We start from the raw sequence: 19,800 nt of genomic DNA, 5'->3' as shown, positions 1-19,800 counted from the left end.
TTTTTATGATGATACAATACCAAGAGGAAAAAAAAAAAAAAACTCAGATCAATTAGCTATCTGACCTGATGAGACTGTTGCTCTGGCTGTGGGGGGTCTCAATGTTTCAGAGTTCAAGAGGGTGTGGCTACTAAATAGCTGGATATTTTTAAATGCAGACAAAATATGTTTTGAGTGTGTTATGTCTTGAGCTGTCCTGACTCTCACTCCAATTCCAGGGTTTCCAGCCTGCCCTTGATTCGGAGCCTTTAAAGCAGGGGTCACCAGTCCTGGTCCTCAAGGGCCGGTATCCTGCATGTTTTAGATAATTCCCTCTTCCCGCACACCTGACAATCGTTATCAGGCTTCTGCAGAGTTTGATGATAGGCTTATGGTTTGAATCAGGTGTGTTGGACGAGGGATGCATCAAAAACAAGCAGGATACCGGCTCCTGAGGACCAGGATTGGTAACCCCTGCTTTAAAGGTCCACCTTGGCCACACCCTCGCTCTCTCTCTCCAGCCTGGCAGCCAGACCAGCAGCACTGCTGCTCACCAGCACTTCTCCCCTTTTTTTCTGTTATTTTTTCCCTAGACTTTTTGTATTAATAAATCCTATATTTTATGGTAAGGATTTTGTCTTCTCTTATGTTGCACCCACTGAGCCAGGCCATAACAGAGTGGGTTCATACAGACTTTTGATTATCTTATTGGGTGTATAATAGGACTTCACATTATTGGAAACCATGCAATAACATTATAAAATATTTTGATAACAATATGACTCGTGATGTTTAAATATTTAGTGTTTTTCTTCACTGGACTTGCTGTCACCATAGACTGATGCACATGATTAAAAAAGGAAATGCATTGTTTCTTTTCTTTTTTCAACTACTGATTTGTTGAGCTAAGATGGCGTTGCAGATTGGGGTATCGTTTGCCTCACTCAACTCACCACCTTCAGCCAACATGACTGTCCACACCTAAAACACCACGTACTTAATGGGGATGGTAAGTGATGATGCAAATGTCGTATCTTTTCTTAGGTCGGGGAGCCAAACAAATCCAAGGTGTGCAACCTATACTAGTCTAATACTAGTGGTAAGTGAAGTAATATTTCTGAGTAAACTTAGCCTGCTGCCATAATATATATACTTTAGATTTATACTGAAATGTACTGCAGTGTAACCTTTAAGTCAAAAGTGATTGAAAAAGTAGTTAATATTTCTAGTTTTTGATTGTATTTCTAAACTATACAGGTCTTTTCACAAGATGTTTGATGTAAGTGATTGCTTGAATCTCTGAAGGACAGATTGAAAGGAAGCAGAAACAAACATATGTGCGTGTGTGAATGCATGGACGGCGGAGGGAGCCCACCTGTTGTTCGGCCTCATCCTCATCACTGCTGATCTTCAGGTCATCCTCCAGCATTCTGCACAGAGGGAAAGGGACATGTAATACTGCAGCCATGACCCTAAAGTCTGCTATCTATTTGGCTTGATACAGCAAGTTGTGTTGCAGTTCTCCTTGTAAGTCCCTTCTGGCAAACACATTAATTACTGAAAACAGCCAAAGCAACACCGGTTCATGTTTGAGAATGGGAAGTAAATGGTGGACTGAGTGCTTTGCTGGTAAAAATCTACCAGATATTTAGCTTTTCAGAGCTATGAGAGGAAAGACAGATTGTTTTTTCACCTGGAAACTTTCTGTTTGACAACTGCTGACTTACAGCCAAAATTCCTTAGAAAAAAAGGAGCCAGGCTGAGATCAGTGCTGTACAGAACTATTTTGGACTGTCATGTTGCATGGCTTCATTTATTCTTTTTTCCTACTTGTTGAACATATCAATATACAGATTTCTGCAGGATATGAACAACGATATGAGATAAACCTTCAATAATGTATGTTAACATCTGCATCTAAGTGACCAGCAACAGTTGTAACTTTTACATGCTTAGAATACTAACTAGAATCATGTAGGGTTATTTCACTTATCCCAACGAGAGAGAATGCATAAGTATTTTAATATGTCTCTTCCTACAACTCAAGACAATGGGTTATGCTTAGAACTACCAATGAACCAGTGAGCTACCATTGAACTAGAACTACCAGTGTTCCACTCACAAAGAATCCTCCTGTAATGTAATACTTCCACTTAGAACCCTCTCTGGAGGTTCTATCCAGAACTTTTCCACTGTCAAATGCCACATTTCCATTACGTGGTACTGGCTTGACTCGACTTGACTCGACCTTTTTGTGTTTCCATTACGTAAAAGAACCTGGTACCCGTTAGTACTTTTTTGGTATCTGCTCCGCAAAGGTTCCAAAATGGGAGAAGAGATACTAAAACGTGACATATAAACACTGCAGACCAGTGATTGGTCAGAGAGTTGTCTCTGCATCATTGCATCATCAATGTGCGACCTGGCATAAAAAAAAAAAAAAATTCAGAAGTTTACAATAAATATACCAGTAGATTAATCCACATGATAGCAGCCTGCAAAACTACACCGTGGTCGGTCGAGGAGGTTCAAACATTTCTGTCCTTGGTGGCCGAGGAATAAATTCAGCGTGAGCTTGACGGGGCAACATGCAACAAGCAAGTTTTTCAGCAACTCTCTGACCAGATGTCACGGAAGTTACGCACCACATCGCTATGACATCCAGGTACTCTAAAGTCAGTAGTATCCTGTAATGGAAGTGGTCTAAAGGAAAAGTACCTCAGTCCAGTCGAGCCAGTTCCACATAGTGGACACACTGCACAAGTGTACCTACAAGAACCTATCCAGAGGGCTCTGCCCAGAATTATTTTATATTCTGAGGATTTCACCTAGAATATGAACACATACCCAAGAATGTTCTACCTTTAGTCTGTATACATAAGAGGTGAAGCCTGTTTGGGCTTCACTATATGTATAGGTCATAAATCCAACTCCCTCCTAAAAACTCAAACATCCAATACATTTTTCCCAAAGGTAAATGATATGAAAATGATTTTCATCTTTCTTATCAGTCTAATTCTACTAAGTAAGTGTTATAAAACAGTGGGATTGACTGCTATAATGACCAATCCACACTATTAGTCCATAATTTTAATTGCATCACTCAAGACATCTGGCAGCTCCCATGACCACAGGGTTTTGACAGGATGTTGACAAAGTGTTGTTAGTGTTGTGACTCAGTGTCAGAGCCCATGGCTGTATTCAGATCCACTTTATATTTCAAGGGTTTCATCACAGGTCACCATGAATCCAGCAGAGATGTTTAATTTTACTTTGTTAGATTAACAAAGTCATAACACAAGTGCAGAGTATGTTCATAGATTAGCACTGGCAGCTATGGCAAATAGGACGAAACCCTGGGAATATAAAGGACAGTGACTGTTAATCTATCATAAAAAAACAAAATGGGATATTACATGTGAAACAGAACAGATAGCTTGAAGTCTTGAAGAATAATTTCTTCCAAAATGGGATGAAAATGGTTGTCAAGCAAACACTTAAACTTAAAAAGAACCCTTGAGGAACCCTTTCTTCAAATAGTCAGAACCTCAGTTCTTCAGGCAGAGCTTTTTGGAGCCTTTATTTCTAAGACTGTACTGTTTGAGTTAGGTTTACATGTTAGCCATTTTTAAACTAATTTAAATTGTGTTTTTGTCACATTTGACCACAGAAACTAGAGGATGTTCCTTTCCAAACAAAGGCTATTGCATCTACTTCTATTATAACCCAAACCCTAAGTGAAAGCTTTCCCTTAGGGTTTCTTGAAAAAGGTGGATGTTAAATTGTTAACTTCCAAAAAAAAGATATACATACATAGTATATGACATGACCTCCCTCACAGCATCACCTGCTACTCACAGCACACGTTTCAGTATTTATGCACTGTGCATTGGCAGTTTCCCATGTTTTATTGCTTTATATAAACCCTCCACACAAACTACTCTTATTTTGAGCTGGCACTGCTATTGTTATGACAGGAGAATCCCCTAAAGGGATTTTTACTGCCTCACAAACCACTCTTGTCAGTGCTTGCACTGCTAAAAAACACTCCCCTGTGTTGTGGTGTTTTCAGATGGGACTATATGAGTCGTGAATAACTGAAGCACAACAGGAGAAGCTTTGCAGATAAGGGCATGGTGCAGCATGCGGTGATGATGGATATGTTTGAATGAATGAATAATGGATTAATATTTTATTTCATAAGAAGGGACAGATGGAGAAGGGGAGATAGTGGAGTAAGATGGAGATGATAATGATGGGGAAAAGAAGGGGAGCGAGTGACAGAGAGGCAGACTGAATAGACCAGAAAGACAGCGAGGAGAGGCATGAAGAGGGAAAAGGAATAAAATGCAAGAGAGAGAATAAGTATCTATGAGGACAGATGCAGTCAGACAAAAAAGAGTTATTGACTGCAGCATCCGAGACAGAGCTCTGAAAGCAGGGACTAAAATACCTACTAGGTGAAGGTTCTCTTAATTGCCATCACAAAATTAAATCTTTTTTATTCCTAAATTGGAAGCAGAGTGCTTTTACTTTGGGAAATATTTTATATGGGATGTTAATATTTTTGGAAGACGAGCCAAAGCAATGTTCAGCTAAAAGAGTGCGAGAGCTACCTGCTGCAGGCTCTGAGCTAGCCAGACCCTGGCAGTCCTCGTCGCCATCTAAATGTAATTCTAGGACTTGGAGGTTTGTCAGACACAGCAGTGAAAGCACTTTGACACAGTGAAATGGTGCTAACATTAACAGTATCAACAGAACTATGAGGAGTTTAATGTTACCGGCTGTGACAGAGGACACTTTGCTGTAGGCTCCCCTAGAAGAGTCACCGCCACCTTTGTTGAACGTCATATCAAAAATGTTACATTTGTGCAATTTAATTGCATGATGTGTGGCTAAAAATTTGTGAATGTTGGAGGTATTCCTCTCTTGTCATAATGGAAGATCTGCAACTGTTGTAAATGGCCCTAGTGTCATCTTTACTGGTGAAATACAACCATATTTTAGAGCGCTTCTGAATACAGAGATGATGTATAACACATTTGATGTGATGACACTGTGGAACCAATAAGATGAATCCTTTACCAAGGAGAATAATGATCCCAAGGAACTGAGCAACTAGGAACTAGTTATCTACAAGAATCAGTTCTCAGTTTCCACAACTACTCATAACTAATTGCCCATTGCTAAACTGCAGAGAAGTTCAGATGCATTCATAGTCAGACTGCAAAACACACATAAATCTTTCTTTCGGTTGGCTAACTCGTATGACAAACTCTTAAACTGCAAATTTTATGATGCTGGCCAGCCTAATTTTGGGAATTCTATTCATAATCCTGAACAAACTTATTCATCATGGAGTAAAAATGTGTTACTGGATTGATCTTAAAGGATGAATGTCACAGAAAGATTAGGCTGGCCAGCATCATATAAATTCTGGGAAATCTTAGCTACATTTATGTCATTGACCCTGGTGAGCTTGGGTCAGCTGACCAGCTCCATCCAATTTCCAAGAAGTCTCTACAACAGGCATCAACCTGAGCCAATTCTGGGAAATCTATAATTATTCTATCTGAACTATCATGCAGTTCCACACCCTAGTTCAAATATCTCAAGTATTATCATAACTTGTGCAATAATCAATGCCATTATACTGTTAAAATTGCCATTTACACCTACGTTTGTATACAATTTGAAGAAAATATAGTCATGCAGTAAAAAAAAAAACTATTAAAAATAGAACCAGTTCTATCCCAAAGCTAAAATTTTTTCCACAGCATCTTGAAACATATATGAAGACATGGTAAAAATTTCAAAATTTTCATTAACTGGCCGCATGGTAATTTGGGTGCTCAAATAAAGAGTATTTTTGTGATAAATCGAAATCGACCCATTTTATTCACTGCCTCACAGCAAGACTTTTCATTGAAATGTAATCTTTTTGCAGTATATTGTTGCATCTTAACCATAAGAATCCATGCAAAAAAAATGAGGTCTCTACATTCATCCATTATGGCACAGTGCAAGCCTGAGGAGAGAGGACTGTCAGGATCCTAGTGTTTTCTTGTGTTCCCCCTCCCTTTTGTGGGTGTGTCTTGTTTGTTCTTTCCCTCTCTTGTCTGTGTGTGTGTTGTCTGGAGCTGGGCGGAGCTGGAGGTCACCTCTCACCCACATACCTGCCATCCATCTGTAATCAAGCCACCTGCCTTCAATCAACTACTCCACTCCTCAGTATTTAAGCCTGGTCTTCAGTTCTACTCATTGCCAGATTGTCAGCTGTCATTGGTTCAAGAAAGGGTTCATTTCTCGAAGCTTCATGTGCGCACGAAACCACCTACTGGCCATGTGCATAATCACAGGCAGTTGTATCTGAACCACAGAATGTGTGATGCATTGAATTTTTGGGTCTGTTATGGCTCTTAGGAATGACTATGGATAACAAAAAATGTACGACCAAATAATTTCTCTACATAAATTATCACATACAGGGGTTGGACAAAATAATGGAAACACCTTAAAAAATCAACAAAATATAATTTAATATGGAGTAGGTCTGCCTTTTGCGGCAATTACAGCCTCAATTCTCCGAGGTATTGATTCATACAACTTATGAATTGTTTCCAAAGGAATTTTAAGCCATTCTTCAGTTAGAATACCCTCCAACTCTTTTAGAGACGATAGCGGTGGAAATCGACGTCTTACTTGAATCTCTAAAACTGACCATAAATGCTCAATAATGTTGAGGTCTGGGGACTGTGCCGGCCATACGAGATACTCAACTTCATTAGAATGTTCCTCATGCCATTCTTTAACAATTCTAGCTGTATGGATTGGGGCATTATCATCTTGAAGTGAAGGTGTTTCCATTATTTTGTCCAACCCCTGTACGTGTATAATAAAATGTATTTTAATGTATGTAAATTTCCCCCAAATGGTGGTGGTATCATATGTGGGAGGTTGTGTAATGTTTTTTTTTTTTTTTTGGTCACTTTAGGATAATATCATGACTTTAACAGGCAGAGGACAGTGAAAGTGCTTGTGGAACTAGGAAGAGGGCACTGAACATGCTAGTGTAACTTGGACAATGATGTATAGAACAGGGGAGATTTTATTTATTTTTATTCAGAAATAAGTTTCTCATCAGCTTTTGGTTTGAAGTGATTTTTTTTTTTTTTTTGACACAACCTTTTGAAGCGTTTAAAAACATCCTGTCACATGGTACAGAAGATGCTGGCATGCACAAAAACGCAAGAGCAACATTATATAAATTGGGGTACAGTAATTTTTTTGTCTCTCCCAGTACTCCAGATAAGCAAACCTTATGTGTCTGAAATAATGTTAGATTTAGTTTACCTTATTAGGAGTTATCAAACTAAAATGTTCCCACACAGTGGAAATCGTCCTCTTCTTCACTGGCTCCATCCTCTTACTCATCCTTCTCTCCTCACTCTCCTAAATCTTCAAATGATCTCTCTCTCTAAACTCTTCAAACTATCTCCAAACTATATAAACGCTATCCAAACTCTAGTATCCAAACTATCCAAACTCTGTTCAAACTCTGCACTGACCGTAACTCTCAATCAAAAACATACATTTTGAACGGAGTGTGAGGGGTTTATACTGTTGTCAAACCTGAATCACATAGAACCACCTCTGAACCACTTCGTGAAGCAGTCACGTGGTACAGCCGGGCAGCGAGGCTTCAGACGTCATAATTTTCAGCTCCGCCCCTAAATAAAGCAAGCCTCGATACGCGCTTTGCAGAAACGGCCCCTCCATTACTCGACACGCGCTTCGAAGCCTCGGCACATCCCGCAACATCACTACCTGCAACCTCCCTGGACTCGACAGCCACCTTCATCCTGCTCCAGGTCAAGCCTGTTTTTTGAACTATCATTAAAGATTTTTGTCATTTCACAAGTTCATCTCTCGTCTGCATCATGGGTCCATCTCTAACCAAACTTATGACAAGGACATTTTGAAAAATTAGCCTTTTCGCCTGATTTCAAGGCCTCATGGACCAAACATGAAGGCACCTACAATTATTTTGATGCAAAATATAGTCTTTTCAGGGGGATTTCACCCCAGACAGTAAGTTTCAGCAGTGTGGCTTGAATACCTAAGGAGATATAGCTCCTCAAAGTTGGCTGAAAAGCAAATTTGCAAAATTAAAAAAAAAAAAAAAAAAAAAACACATGAATTTTCAAAGGGCTGCATCCCCTAAACTATTACAGACAGTGGCATGCACAGACATTTAGAGGGGCAGGTCCTCAGCCAATGAAAAAGGGCACCCCTCTCCCAAGTCCGACAATCCTGATCTGCAGCGTTTTCATAAATATTGGTCCACAATAACTTGCCATCACTGTTTATTCAGTATTACACATGTTAGTATTCTACAAAACAATGTACTGCTACTGCAATGGCCTTACACTTTTCACACCAAATAACTAGAAAAAAACAAACAAAAAAAACATTCTACTTGTAAAGTACAATGAGCATAGGCCTTAAGAGTCCAGGAGCAAAAAAATGACTAGAGGACGATTATGAACCACTCAACCGTGTAAAAATCTACAAAGCCAAAACTGAGTCACATAACCATGACAATCACTAATTTACTGAACAACCTCTATCAGCCTGAACAAACCAATATCACAGAACCAATCTAGGACTGCACACTTGACACAACTGTGCATAAGGACTGACATTTGGCTTGATCCAGGACAGAAGAGAGCTAGTACTTTGGCCTGCCTGCTGCAAGTCTCTTTCCCACTGTTTTACTCTTTCCTTTCTTGGAATTTTGCTGCAATTGATGAATAAGAAACATCAAATTGCACACTACAATGAACATTGTAGACCAGGGGTGTCAAACTCATTTTATTTCAGGGGCTACATATGCTTAATATGATCTAAAGTGGGCCGGACCAGTAAAATAATATAAATAATAGGATAAGAACTTTTGAGTGAAAAAAGTTAATTCTGTAATGAAAATTTTTACATCTACGAATTGTACTTGAACATAACATGAACAACTAGAAGCACTCGGAGAGCGCAGACCTCCGCCAAGGCTGATCAGTGCCCCCCCCCCCCCCCCCCCCCGTGGGCCCCCCCACCCCCGATCACCACCAAAATTTAATCATTTCTTCCTTATCCCATTTCCAACAAACCCTGAAAATTTCATCCAAATCTGTCCATAACTTTTTGAGTTATGTTGCACACTAACGGACAGACAAACAAATAAACAAACAAACAAACAAACAAACAAACAAACAAACAGACAAACAAACAAACCCTGGCAAAAACATAACCTCCTTGGCGGAGGTAAATATCAACACCCTGAAAATTTGTCAGTAAAATAAGTGCAATGTTAACAATATTACACCTCAGTTTATCATTTATACAAGTGAATCACAACTTAGAGATTGCAGTGGATCTACAAATACACAAAACATTAATTAACAGGAAGAATATTATTAAAATGCCACATACTTCTCTTAAGACATTTCAGATATTCACATTTTTTGGAAAACACTTGTCTAAATGTAAATATTTTTGTGTAGGTTTACTTTTTTTACGCTAAAACAAAAAGACACATTTACAGTTTTCATTATTTATAGGTTATTATGATAGTATTTTACTGGTCTGATCCACGTTAGACTGAAATGACCTAAAATGATTTTAACATCCTTCATTGTTAATATCTTCAGTGTAATTTTTGCATTTCACAAATTCATCCCAGGGGCTGGACTGGACCTTTTGGTGGGCCGGATTTGGCCCCTGGGCCACATGTTGGACCCCTGTGTTGCAGACATACAGATTTTTTTTCATGCTTGTGTAACTCATTATAATGACAAACAACGACTTTGACAATAATCTAATAATCTGAAACTTCACATCCCAGTAATTTCTAAAAAAGAGGATTTGATTTAACTTTAATATTGTGTGTAATACTCCAGTCAATGCGAATGTAACATGAAGCCTAGCGTCTGGGTGCTCACCTCTGATCTGCTCCTCTGGTCGACTCCCCAGAAACTACAAACTACACTGCCTCTGTTCAGCCTGACACCACAACAACACACACTTTTAGACACAGTTTGGATTAATAGGCTATTATATATTTTTGACTCTGGAAATATACCGGGTACTCACAACTTTTCACGCAAATAAGTAGCAGAGGATTTTCGTCGATTTGCTGGTTTGCCCCTTCATCTCTCCTCACATTATCAAATGCACTGAATTAGCATCACCAGACTGTGGGCCATGACCTCTCTGTGACCTCTCCGCTTGCGACAGCTAATCACCTGACACATGCTAGTATTGGGCTACTGGCTACACTAACCAGCCAAACTTGTGGGGAATGGGACAAAGATTTGCTTAATCAGTTGTAAGTCAAAGGCACCGCTATTGTTACCAGTTTGTCTCTTGCAAAAAGTCGAGGCCATGCGATGTGTGATCAGCAACAGCGGAGCTACTGAGTAGCATGAGTGGAACACAAGCAGAGCAGGAGAGAGGGGCAGTGACAGGAGGAGGACTGGGGGAAGGACAGGAGGGACTGTGAATTATTTGGATTTAACAGAATATTAAAATATGATTATAATGTCATGTCGATGCGGACTCTATTGTCTTCTTTGAATGAGGAAAAACATAAACAAATAAAAAAACAAAACAACAACAAAAAAAAAAAAAACGATCACCAGAAGGGCACCGAGGCAAGAGGGGCAGGTCTTGAGGGACACCTCAGGTCTGCCTGTGCACTATGGAGGACTGAACCTGCCAAATTAAAAATTATATACAGATATATAAAAATGGCTTGAAAAGTTCCTTTCCGTACCATTTATTTATCTATTTTGTCCTTATTTATATTTTTCCTTATTTAATTTTTATCCCTGCATTTTTTTCTGCGTTGCTTTCTATTTACATTTTCTTTATCTCTTTTTTGTTTATTTCTATATTTTATTTTCATCTGACATCTTATCAATTTATTGCCATTTATTTATTCATAGTCATATCTCTTCAGTATTCCCTTTTTGCATTTTCTTCCTCCATTTATTTCTGCATTGCCTATTTATTTCTGCATTACTTTGTTTTTACATTTTCTTCCTGTATTTATTTCTGCGTCGCCTATTTATTTCTGCATTGCTTTCTTTTTACATTTTCTTCCTCTATTTATTTGTGTTGCCTATTTATTTCTGCATGGCTTTTTATTTACATTTTCTTGATGTCTTTTCTTATTAATTTATATTTTTATTTCATCTGACATCTTTTTATTTTATTGGCTTTTTTTTTTTTTAAATTCATCGTCATATTTACCTCTTCAGTATTCCCTCTTTTGCATTTCTTCCTCCATTTATTTCTGCTTCGCCTATTTATTTCTGCTCGTCCTATATCTTTTTCATTATGCATTTATGCCTCATTAGGCAAATGAGGGGGGTGGTGTTTAAAGGCGTGTCCTTAGGTCAGCTCTTCTCCTATTGGTCAATGTGTATTTGGCTGCTGTGCTATCAGTGCTGAATAAAACCAGGAAATAGCCAGTGCTCGTGGTGATCGGTAGAGGGATGTGAAACTGTGAAAAACTGTTTGAAAACCAGCAGCATTACTGCTGCAGTAAATCCCACAGTCACTGAAGACTGGACTGTTTGGTGTGGACAGAGGAACTCACAGGGTGTTTGGGTTCGCTTCACGGACCGACATCTGCCACCATGGAACACTGGTGATCCAGATGCACCTGGAATCAGGGGATCCGTGTGGTTCACATTAGATCAGTGATCCAGATAAGACTGCTGCAAACCGAACCGAGCTCGACAGGACACGATGGGTCGGGCTGCGGATAAAAACTTAGGAGTGCCGTTCAGAGGCACCGGTACCGGTTCCATACCGTTATGAACCGTGGCATGAAGCCACAGCACCTGTGCCTTCCACATACACCGCTGTCTCTCGATATCTGTCCGAACTCGACCTACACTTCAATGTTTGTGTCCGAACCCGATCATTTCAATCCAGTTGTTCCCATATCTGTGTTCAAGATTGTCATTAAATGTACTGGTTTACACATGTGTGGCTGGCACGTGCAAAGCAGGGGGCCGGGGGGGCTTGAGCCCTTGCCGCTTTGATCCTCTGCCTACAAGTGCCCTTTTTACTCGTTTTTTTTTTTTTTTTTTTGGCGCAAAAAACTGCATGACTAAAATTTTTGTGACTAAAATTCTGATCAATGATAATAAATGTTAAGAGTGGTTTAATTTGGCTGTCACTTGACCTGGTTATGGTGCCCTTTCATCTCTGTCATGCCTCACCCCGCCCCTTCCTCCTGTGCAACCTTGCAACACACACACGGGCACGTTATGCGGTCTGGAGAATGAACGAGGAGGAGGGAAGCTATTCAGGATACGTGAGTGTCCACCCCGCTATCTGCCCAAAACATTCACTTGTCACTTTTGGTCCTGGTCCTATTCTTCGACAACTATAGTTTTGGGGCCAAAAAACGGTCGTAAGTGAGTAAATAATTCAATATCATCATCACGCCATGGAATTAGCTCACAGACTAGCACGCTCTAAGAGCTGGGTGCCCACCTGAGTCTGAGTCCTCACTAAGGCAGTCACACATATTTGCTTATGTTTTATTTCCATAAACTGTTGAGTTTTAGCCGCAAAATTGTAACACATGGTAATAGTCCTCACTTTTGAAACTGAGAGATATATATTTTACATTGTAGAAAATGCACATCTTTTACAGTAGCCTTTTATACACAGAAGAGGTGCAGTCTGAGTCTAGTCTAATTAGTCATATAAATTTATTGAATGAAAATAAGCAACAGCCAGCCCACAGTTTTCAAATAATTTCAACAAGGTATTTCCAAGGACTTGCTTGGAATGTGGAGTCTGGAAAATAATGATAATACTGAATGATAATAATACTGATAATGATACTAATGATGATAATACTGAATGTAAGTAAGTAAGTAAGTAAATTTTATTTATAGAGCACTTTTCACAGACAGAGTCACAAAGTGCTTTATCAATTCAAATCAGAATCAAATTAAGTTTACAGAGACCCAACAGAATCCTTCAGGAGCAAACACTTGTGATTGGTGACAGTGGCGAGGAAAAACTTCCCTTTAACGGGCAGAAACCTCGAGCAGACCCAGACTCCGGAAGGATGGCTGTCTGCCTTGACCAGTTGGGGTTAAAGAGAGAGAGTAAAGGAGGAGAAAAGACAGAGCGATAGAGATATACAGAGACTGGGGGGGGGGGGGGGACACGACACTTGGAGTACTTTATGATGAATACATAGAGTGTAATCAGTTTGTGGTGGCCCTGGGTCAGGTGGGAGACTAAAAAGCCTTTTTGAACAGTAGGGTTTTGAGGTGTTTCTTAAAGCTCTCTACAGAGTCTATGGACCGTAGGTGTACAGGCAGGTCATTCCATAGAAGTGGTGCCACAGCTTTAAAAGACCTGTCACCGTATGTGCTAAAACAGGTGCGTGGAACCATCAGTAGGTGCTGTCCTGAAGACCTCAAGCTACGAGTCGAGCTGTAGGGCTGGATCAGGGAAGCAATGTATGCAGGGGCCTGGCCATGTAGAGCCCGGAAAGTTAGCACAAGAATTTTGAAATGAAGACGATATAGAACAGGGAGCCAGTGGAGAGATTTAAGAATGGGAGTGATGTGGGTTCTCCTGTTTGTGCGGGTCAGAAGCCTGGCAGCAGAGTTCTGGACAAAGTGTAGACGGGCCAGCTCCTTCTTGTTTAAGCATGTAAACAGGCTGTTGCAGTAGTCTAAGTGAGAAGACACAAAAGCGTGAATGATCATCTCGAGCTCATTTGTGGACACCATAGATCTGAGTTTGGAGATGTTGCGTAGTTGGAAGAAACAGTTTTTGACTAGGTGTTTGGAGTAGAATTCTAAAGACATGTCCTGGTCAAAGATGACACCCAGATTCCTCAGTTTGGTCTTTACCGAGGAACTCAGGTCTCCAAGGTGATGTTTGATCCCTGGGATTGCACTGTCCGGGGCAATAATGAGGGTCTCTGTTTTGCTGGAGTTCAGCTGGAGGCTGCTATCATTTAGCCACTGCTTCAGCTCTGACAAGCAGTTGATTAAGGAACTCAGTTTGTGGGGCTCAGAGGAGTTAAAGGAGCAGTATATCTGGATGTCATCCGCGAATAGATGATAGGAGACATCACTATACTGTCGGATAATGGGGCCAAGTGGGAGGACATAGAGTAAGAATAGCACTGGTCCCAGGACAGAGCCTTGGGGCACACCACACAGTAGATCCGCTGAGTCAGATTGGAAGTTGTTTATTGACACAGTGAAGCTTCTGCCGGTCAGGTAAGAGGAGAACCAGTCTAGCACAGGACCTGACATCCCTACCAGGTCCCTCAGTCACTCAATCATTATGGTATGGTCCACTGTGTCAAAGGCCGAGGAGAGATCTAGCAGGACCAAGACCGTGGATTTCCCAGAGTCAGCCGCCATCAGGATGTCACTATGTAATGATGAATGTAATGATAATAATAAATATAGTAATAATGATGATGATGATGATGATGATGATGAAGATGTAGCATTAGTATTATAAATCTTTTTTGGAAACTCAGTGACACTTTTCATTGGATTTTGTATTCATTCCATACACATTGGTGGCAAGCTACTGTTGTAGCCACATCTGCCCACCACCAACCACTCACTCACCCCTTACATTCACTCATGAATAATAAAATAACTTGACATGCATGGTGTGTATGTGGGTGTATTTGTCGTATTTCTTATATATTTTATTGTTTTATTATTTAGTTTGAAGATGCCTCTCAAAAAAAGACACATTAAACAAAAAAGAAAGGAGCTACTTGAAGCTGCTAGAAGTAGCGGATCCCTTGCCAAGTGGGTGAAAAAAAGTACTACAGGTAAGCACAATATAAGGAATAACACTACATACTATTCATGGGCATTAGGCACACCATTCACACACATTAATTATCTTCCTGTAAATGTCTGCAGTTCCAGAACTTGCCACCTTTGGGTTGGGGATGATTCAAGACCAGTGAGACCATCCTTTTCAGAGTGATCTTCACCTGGCCTGCAAGGAGGCTACAACAAGAAAGAATTTCAAACCTAATTTTTATCACTTTATTCAACTTCATAAGCTATTACATATTGTTATTGTAGCTGTCTGCCAAACTAATGTAAAAATGTATACTTTGTGTGATGATTTATTAAACATTTCAAATCATATGTAATTGGTGGTTATTCGTTTTCATGTGCCCTTTTGGAAGTTTGAGCCCCTGCCCCTTTATAGCTCTCTGCACGGCCCTGACAGATATGACATTAAAATTTTGGATGTGTTCGTTTATCTGGTAGGTGAATGAGTGTGAATTTTTTCAGAATTTTCTGAGGGGGTCATGTGGGGCACTTTCTGAAATCTGGTTGATTTGGGATGGAATGACCCAATTGGCATTTTGAGCAGACTCCGTTCATTGATAAATCATTCCTGTTTCTTGACTTTTTATCATTGCTTAATTTATCTTTACTTTTTTATTGCAATACTGTTTGGGCAGAAACCTGTCTCACTTAACTCAATAAGATTCTCCTAATTCAAAGATATTTTAAAGAATGGTCAGCTTTTCTGAGAGACTCGACTCATCTCCTCCTCTTTTCAAAAAATTCAAACTTCTATCAGTTTTTGATGTGAATGTTTACCAGACCTGTGTCTTCATGTACAAATATGTTCACTTAACTCATGTTCTTCCCAAAGTTTTCCAGAACTTCTTCATGTTGTCTTCTGTTATTCACAATTATCCACATGACATTTAAGCAAATTTTATCTTCCATACTGTCAAACTTCTGTGAATCAGAATTCTCTAAAATATCGTGGACCACATCTTTGGAATAAGCTACGACCTGAACTTCAATCAACATCTTCTTTATCATTATTTAAAAAGCATCTGAAAAGGACTCTAATTCAAGAAAAAAATCAAGGCTGTATATTATTTGATTTGTATTTGATGATTTGAAATTTGATTAGCATTTTTATTGTTTTTCCTTTAGTTTATTATTTTAGTTATATTGTATTTTAAATCTTTTCTCTTTTTTTTCCTGTGTATTGTTTATTTCGGGAGAGGTGTTCACATAAGCCTTTTTTGGCTTCTGTCCGCTCCTGCACAATGATGTTACTCGTTTGAATGTTTTTGGGTTTTTTTTCTCTTGCTGTTTTATGATGTGCAAATAAATAAATTAAATTTAATTTAAATTAAATTGTTGGCCTGCCATTACCTTGAAGTTTAACTCACTATAGGCCCTTTCCCACCAAAAGGCCCAGGAACTTTATTACCAGGAACTTATTTACCAGGAACTTTGTGGGGTAAAAAAGTTCCTGGTAACTGCGTTTCCACCGCTCCCGAAAGTTCAGGGTAATTTATTCAAATCAGGTTGATGATGTATGAGGAAGCAGTAAAAGAAACTGTAGTCCAGTTCATGTAGATTCACTAACTAACCTCTAGTTCAATAAAATGACACACTACTTTAAGTGGACGGGTTGGGTTTAACATTTTACTAGTTGTTGAATCACTTAATCTATGTGGAATACATTTTAAATGAAGTTAACCATCATTACATATCCTTAATTTGTATTTAAAAATGGTAGAACATGTATTTTCAACTTCCTATTCCTTAAACAAAATCACATCTAACTTTCAGTGTGATGGATGGTTCTGTTTCATTTCTATTGTTTTACAGATATAGTCCAGGTTCAACTCTAAAGTCAGACAGATTTACTCAAATGCCTGCACTTAATTCTACTGCATATTACTGATAAAATTACTTATACTCATATTTTGATGCCTTGTAAATGAACAGACAGTATTAGGTTAGATTGTTTTTTTATTAAAAATTAAAACAAAATAAAGGTGCCTTGAGATTAAAAGGGAAATAAACATGTGTGAAAGGTTCAGGCTTTTGGACCAGGGTCTGGTCCAGCTAGTCCAGGACAGCCGGTCTGGAACTCCATGGTCCTGGTCCCTTTTTCGCTATTCTACAGGAAAAGTAATAAACATGTTAAAATGAATCACAGAACACATGATGACAGATTCCTACCAGTGTGATGTGACATGTCCAATCTCTTACCTGGGCTGTTGTAAACAGCAGTAGACGATGGACGAGCGCACAAACGAGCCACAGGTTCAGAAAAAGAGGCGAGTCCGTCCGGTCCATTTCAGGTGGAAATCACAAAACATACAGAATAAATCAGTGTTCAGCTCACGGTGACAACACAAATGCATCCAGTTCTGTGATTTAGGTTTAGTACCAGACTGTTGACCAGTTAGCATTAGCATTAGCATTAGGTTAACTGGACTTCACTTTGGACTAAACAGCTGATGCCGCTGACTACTGTTACAGCAGTGAACCAACTAAACAGGGAATATTTCTGATATACATACCATTGGTTTGTTCGACAGTCGGATCCACTGCGACCGTTGTGGTCTTTTAGTTTCTTTTAATCCTGCATAAATTTCTTCTTCTTTTCTCGTATTTCTTTAGGCTTGTGTCTTATATTTGGCTCCAACAGCTTTTACTCGCTCGTTTCGTGTCGGCGATTCAAAGTCCGTCTGAATTTACTCGTGGTCCATCCACTTGTTGTAGCTTCTCTTTTGGTCCATCTTCCAAAATTATCAAAATACAAAGCTTGTGGAAATTAAATGAATTAAATATTGGCGGTGAACAGAATGCGGAAATGCTGCCAGTCTAGTCCACCACTCAGCTTTCTGCAGCACATAGCTCCGCCCCTTAAAGTTCCTGGTAATCTGGAAAGTACTACCTCTGTACCAGGAACTTCTTCGGGGTAAATCTGAGGCCGGGGGAGGGTCAGTTACCAGGGTAATTTTCGGTGGAAACGCACCAGGAACTTTGAATGTTCAGGGTAATACAGAAAGTTCCTGCAAAAATTCCTGCGGTAGGAAAGGGCCTTGTGTGTATCATTTTGAGAGTACTACCAGAACCAAACATATATAACTTCTAAAGCAGGGGTCACCAATCCTGGTCCTCGAGGGCCGGTATCCTGCATGTTTTAGATATTTCCCTTTTCCCGCACACCTGACAATCGTAATCAGGCTTCTGCAGAGCTTGATGATAGGCTTATGATTTGAATCAGGTATGTTGGAAGAGGGATACATCTAAAACAAGCAGGATACCGGCCCTCGAGGACCAGGATTGGTGACCCCTGTTCTAAAGGATCAAGTCAAGACTAAACAGTCCTGCTGTAGTACATTATAATGTAGTCTTCAGCAACAAGGTTTCCTTTGGTGCATTACAAATGCCTCTTCAGATATTGACCACAATAATCAATGCTATTTGTAAAGTGAACAAAAACATTTTGTAGATTAAAAACACCCGCTCCTGATGCAATGGAATGGAAGCATTTGAAATGAATATGCCTTTTACTCTATGTTGCTACATCACTTGGCAGATGCTTGGTGTCCAAAGCAATTTACAGTATAAGTGGATTCAAACTCCAGTCTGCATTAAAGGATTTAGAGTCCATGTAATGGAATAATAAATGTCATCTAAGTTTGTCTGCAGAAAAAAAACAGTTAAATAGTCACCTAGTCAAATCTAGATTTTTATGTTTTACAATTACTGTCATGGTGTGCTCGTGTGTTACTGCTGACCTCCTCCTCAGACTCATTATCAGTATCAGCTGCTGGCACCACACCTGGAGCACATCTCCGTCAGGGCCCAATATAAGAGGCTCCTCTGCTCCAGTGCAGTACCAGATCATTGTTCTACAAACATCCATAGATTCACCCAGATTTTCTCCTATTATCCACCAAATCCTGTCGTGCTGTGTACTCTGCTGTTATTTCCACCCTCAGGTTTTGTAAATTCCCATGTTCTTGTTTTTTCTATTAATAAAAATCATCACTCCCTTCAGCACTAGGTGTGTGAGTTCAGTGATTCTCTTCGTCTTGACAATCACAAAAAAAAAAAAAAAAAAAAAAAAATTGTATTGTATTGGCTGCTCTGAAACTCTGGGTCTGCTGAAAGCACTGAAACGTTTGTCAATCACAAGTCTAAAGTGTATCGCTATTGTCACAGGGTACAGAATGAATGGACTCATATGCACAGTGCTGAAGGGAGAAAAGGTGTTTATTGAACAGAAATACATATGGAAGAAACAAAACCTGAGGCTGGAGATAGCAGAGTCCACAGGGCAAAGAGGATCAGGGTAGTGGTGAAGGTACGGAGATGAGGAGGTATGAGGTGGTATGGTATCCAGGAGAGTTTCTGAAAGAAAGAGGTGAAATGATCTGGCACCGCACTGGAGCAGAGGAGTCTAGGAGTAGAGGTAGGGGTCAGCAGCCACACCAGAGCGGACCGTGACAGACCCCCACCCACCCAAGGAATGGCTCCTGACGTCCCAGAAGATGGAACACCCTCCCAGTAGCATGAAGGAGTGGTGGAGTACATGGGAGGGGTACTCAGTTGTGAGGGTGGCTTTCCTGATCACTGAGTGTCTACAGTATATAGTTCACACAAAGTAGGTTGGGCTGTTTGAGTAATTTTACTGGCATGATTTTTTAAATTATTTTTTTTGTTTAGTTTTGTGTTGTGTTGAGGAAGTTGAACCAGGTTGAAATGTTATAGGTCAGGATGGTTTCGATGAGAGACTTTGAAACAAGAGTTAAAATGTCTGTTATAATGTGTCTACTGCATGGTACAGTTGTTTTCCAGCATCCTAACATTTTGGTTGCTTATTTTCCACTTCTCCACATGTGGCCTGTTAGGCACAAAGCTTTATGGTTGACAAGTACATTTATAAGTATATTTACAACAC

General features: G+C 39.7%; 1 protein-coding gene across 1 annotated transcript in view; it reads right to left on the bottom strand.

The window, feature by feature from the left end:
• Positions 1-19,800, bottom strand: part of aff2 (AF4/FMR2 family, member 2) — a 437,847-nt gene that overhangs the window by 190,937 nt on the left and 227,110 nt on the right. The window contains exon 9 of the mRNA XM_030145497.1: positions 1,355-1,409. Coding sequence (XP_030001357.1) covers positions 1,355-1,409 — 55 coding nt within the window. The remainder of the gene's footprint in view (positions 1-1,354; positions 1,410-19,800) is intronic.

This window comes from Sphaeramia orbicularis, chromosome 10, assembly GCF_902148855.1.
Source record: "Sphaeramia orbicularis chromosome 10, fSphaOr1.1, whole genome shotgun sequence".
Lineage (NCBI taxonomy): Eukaryota > Metazoa > Chordata > Actinopteri > Kurtiformes > Apogonidae > Sphaeramia > Sphaeramia orbicularis.
This window is presented reverse-complemented; position numbering and strand designations above follow the sequence as displayed.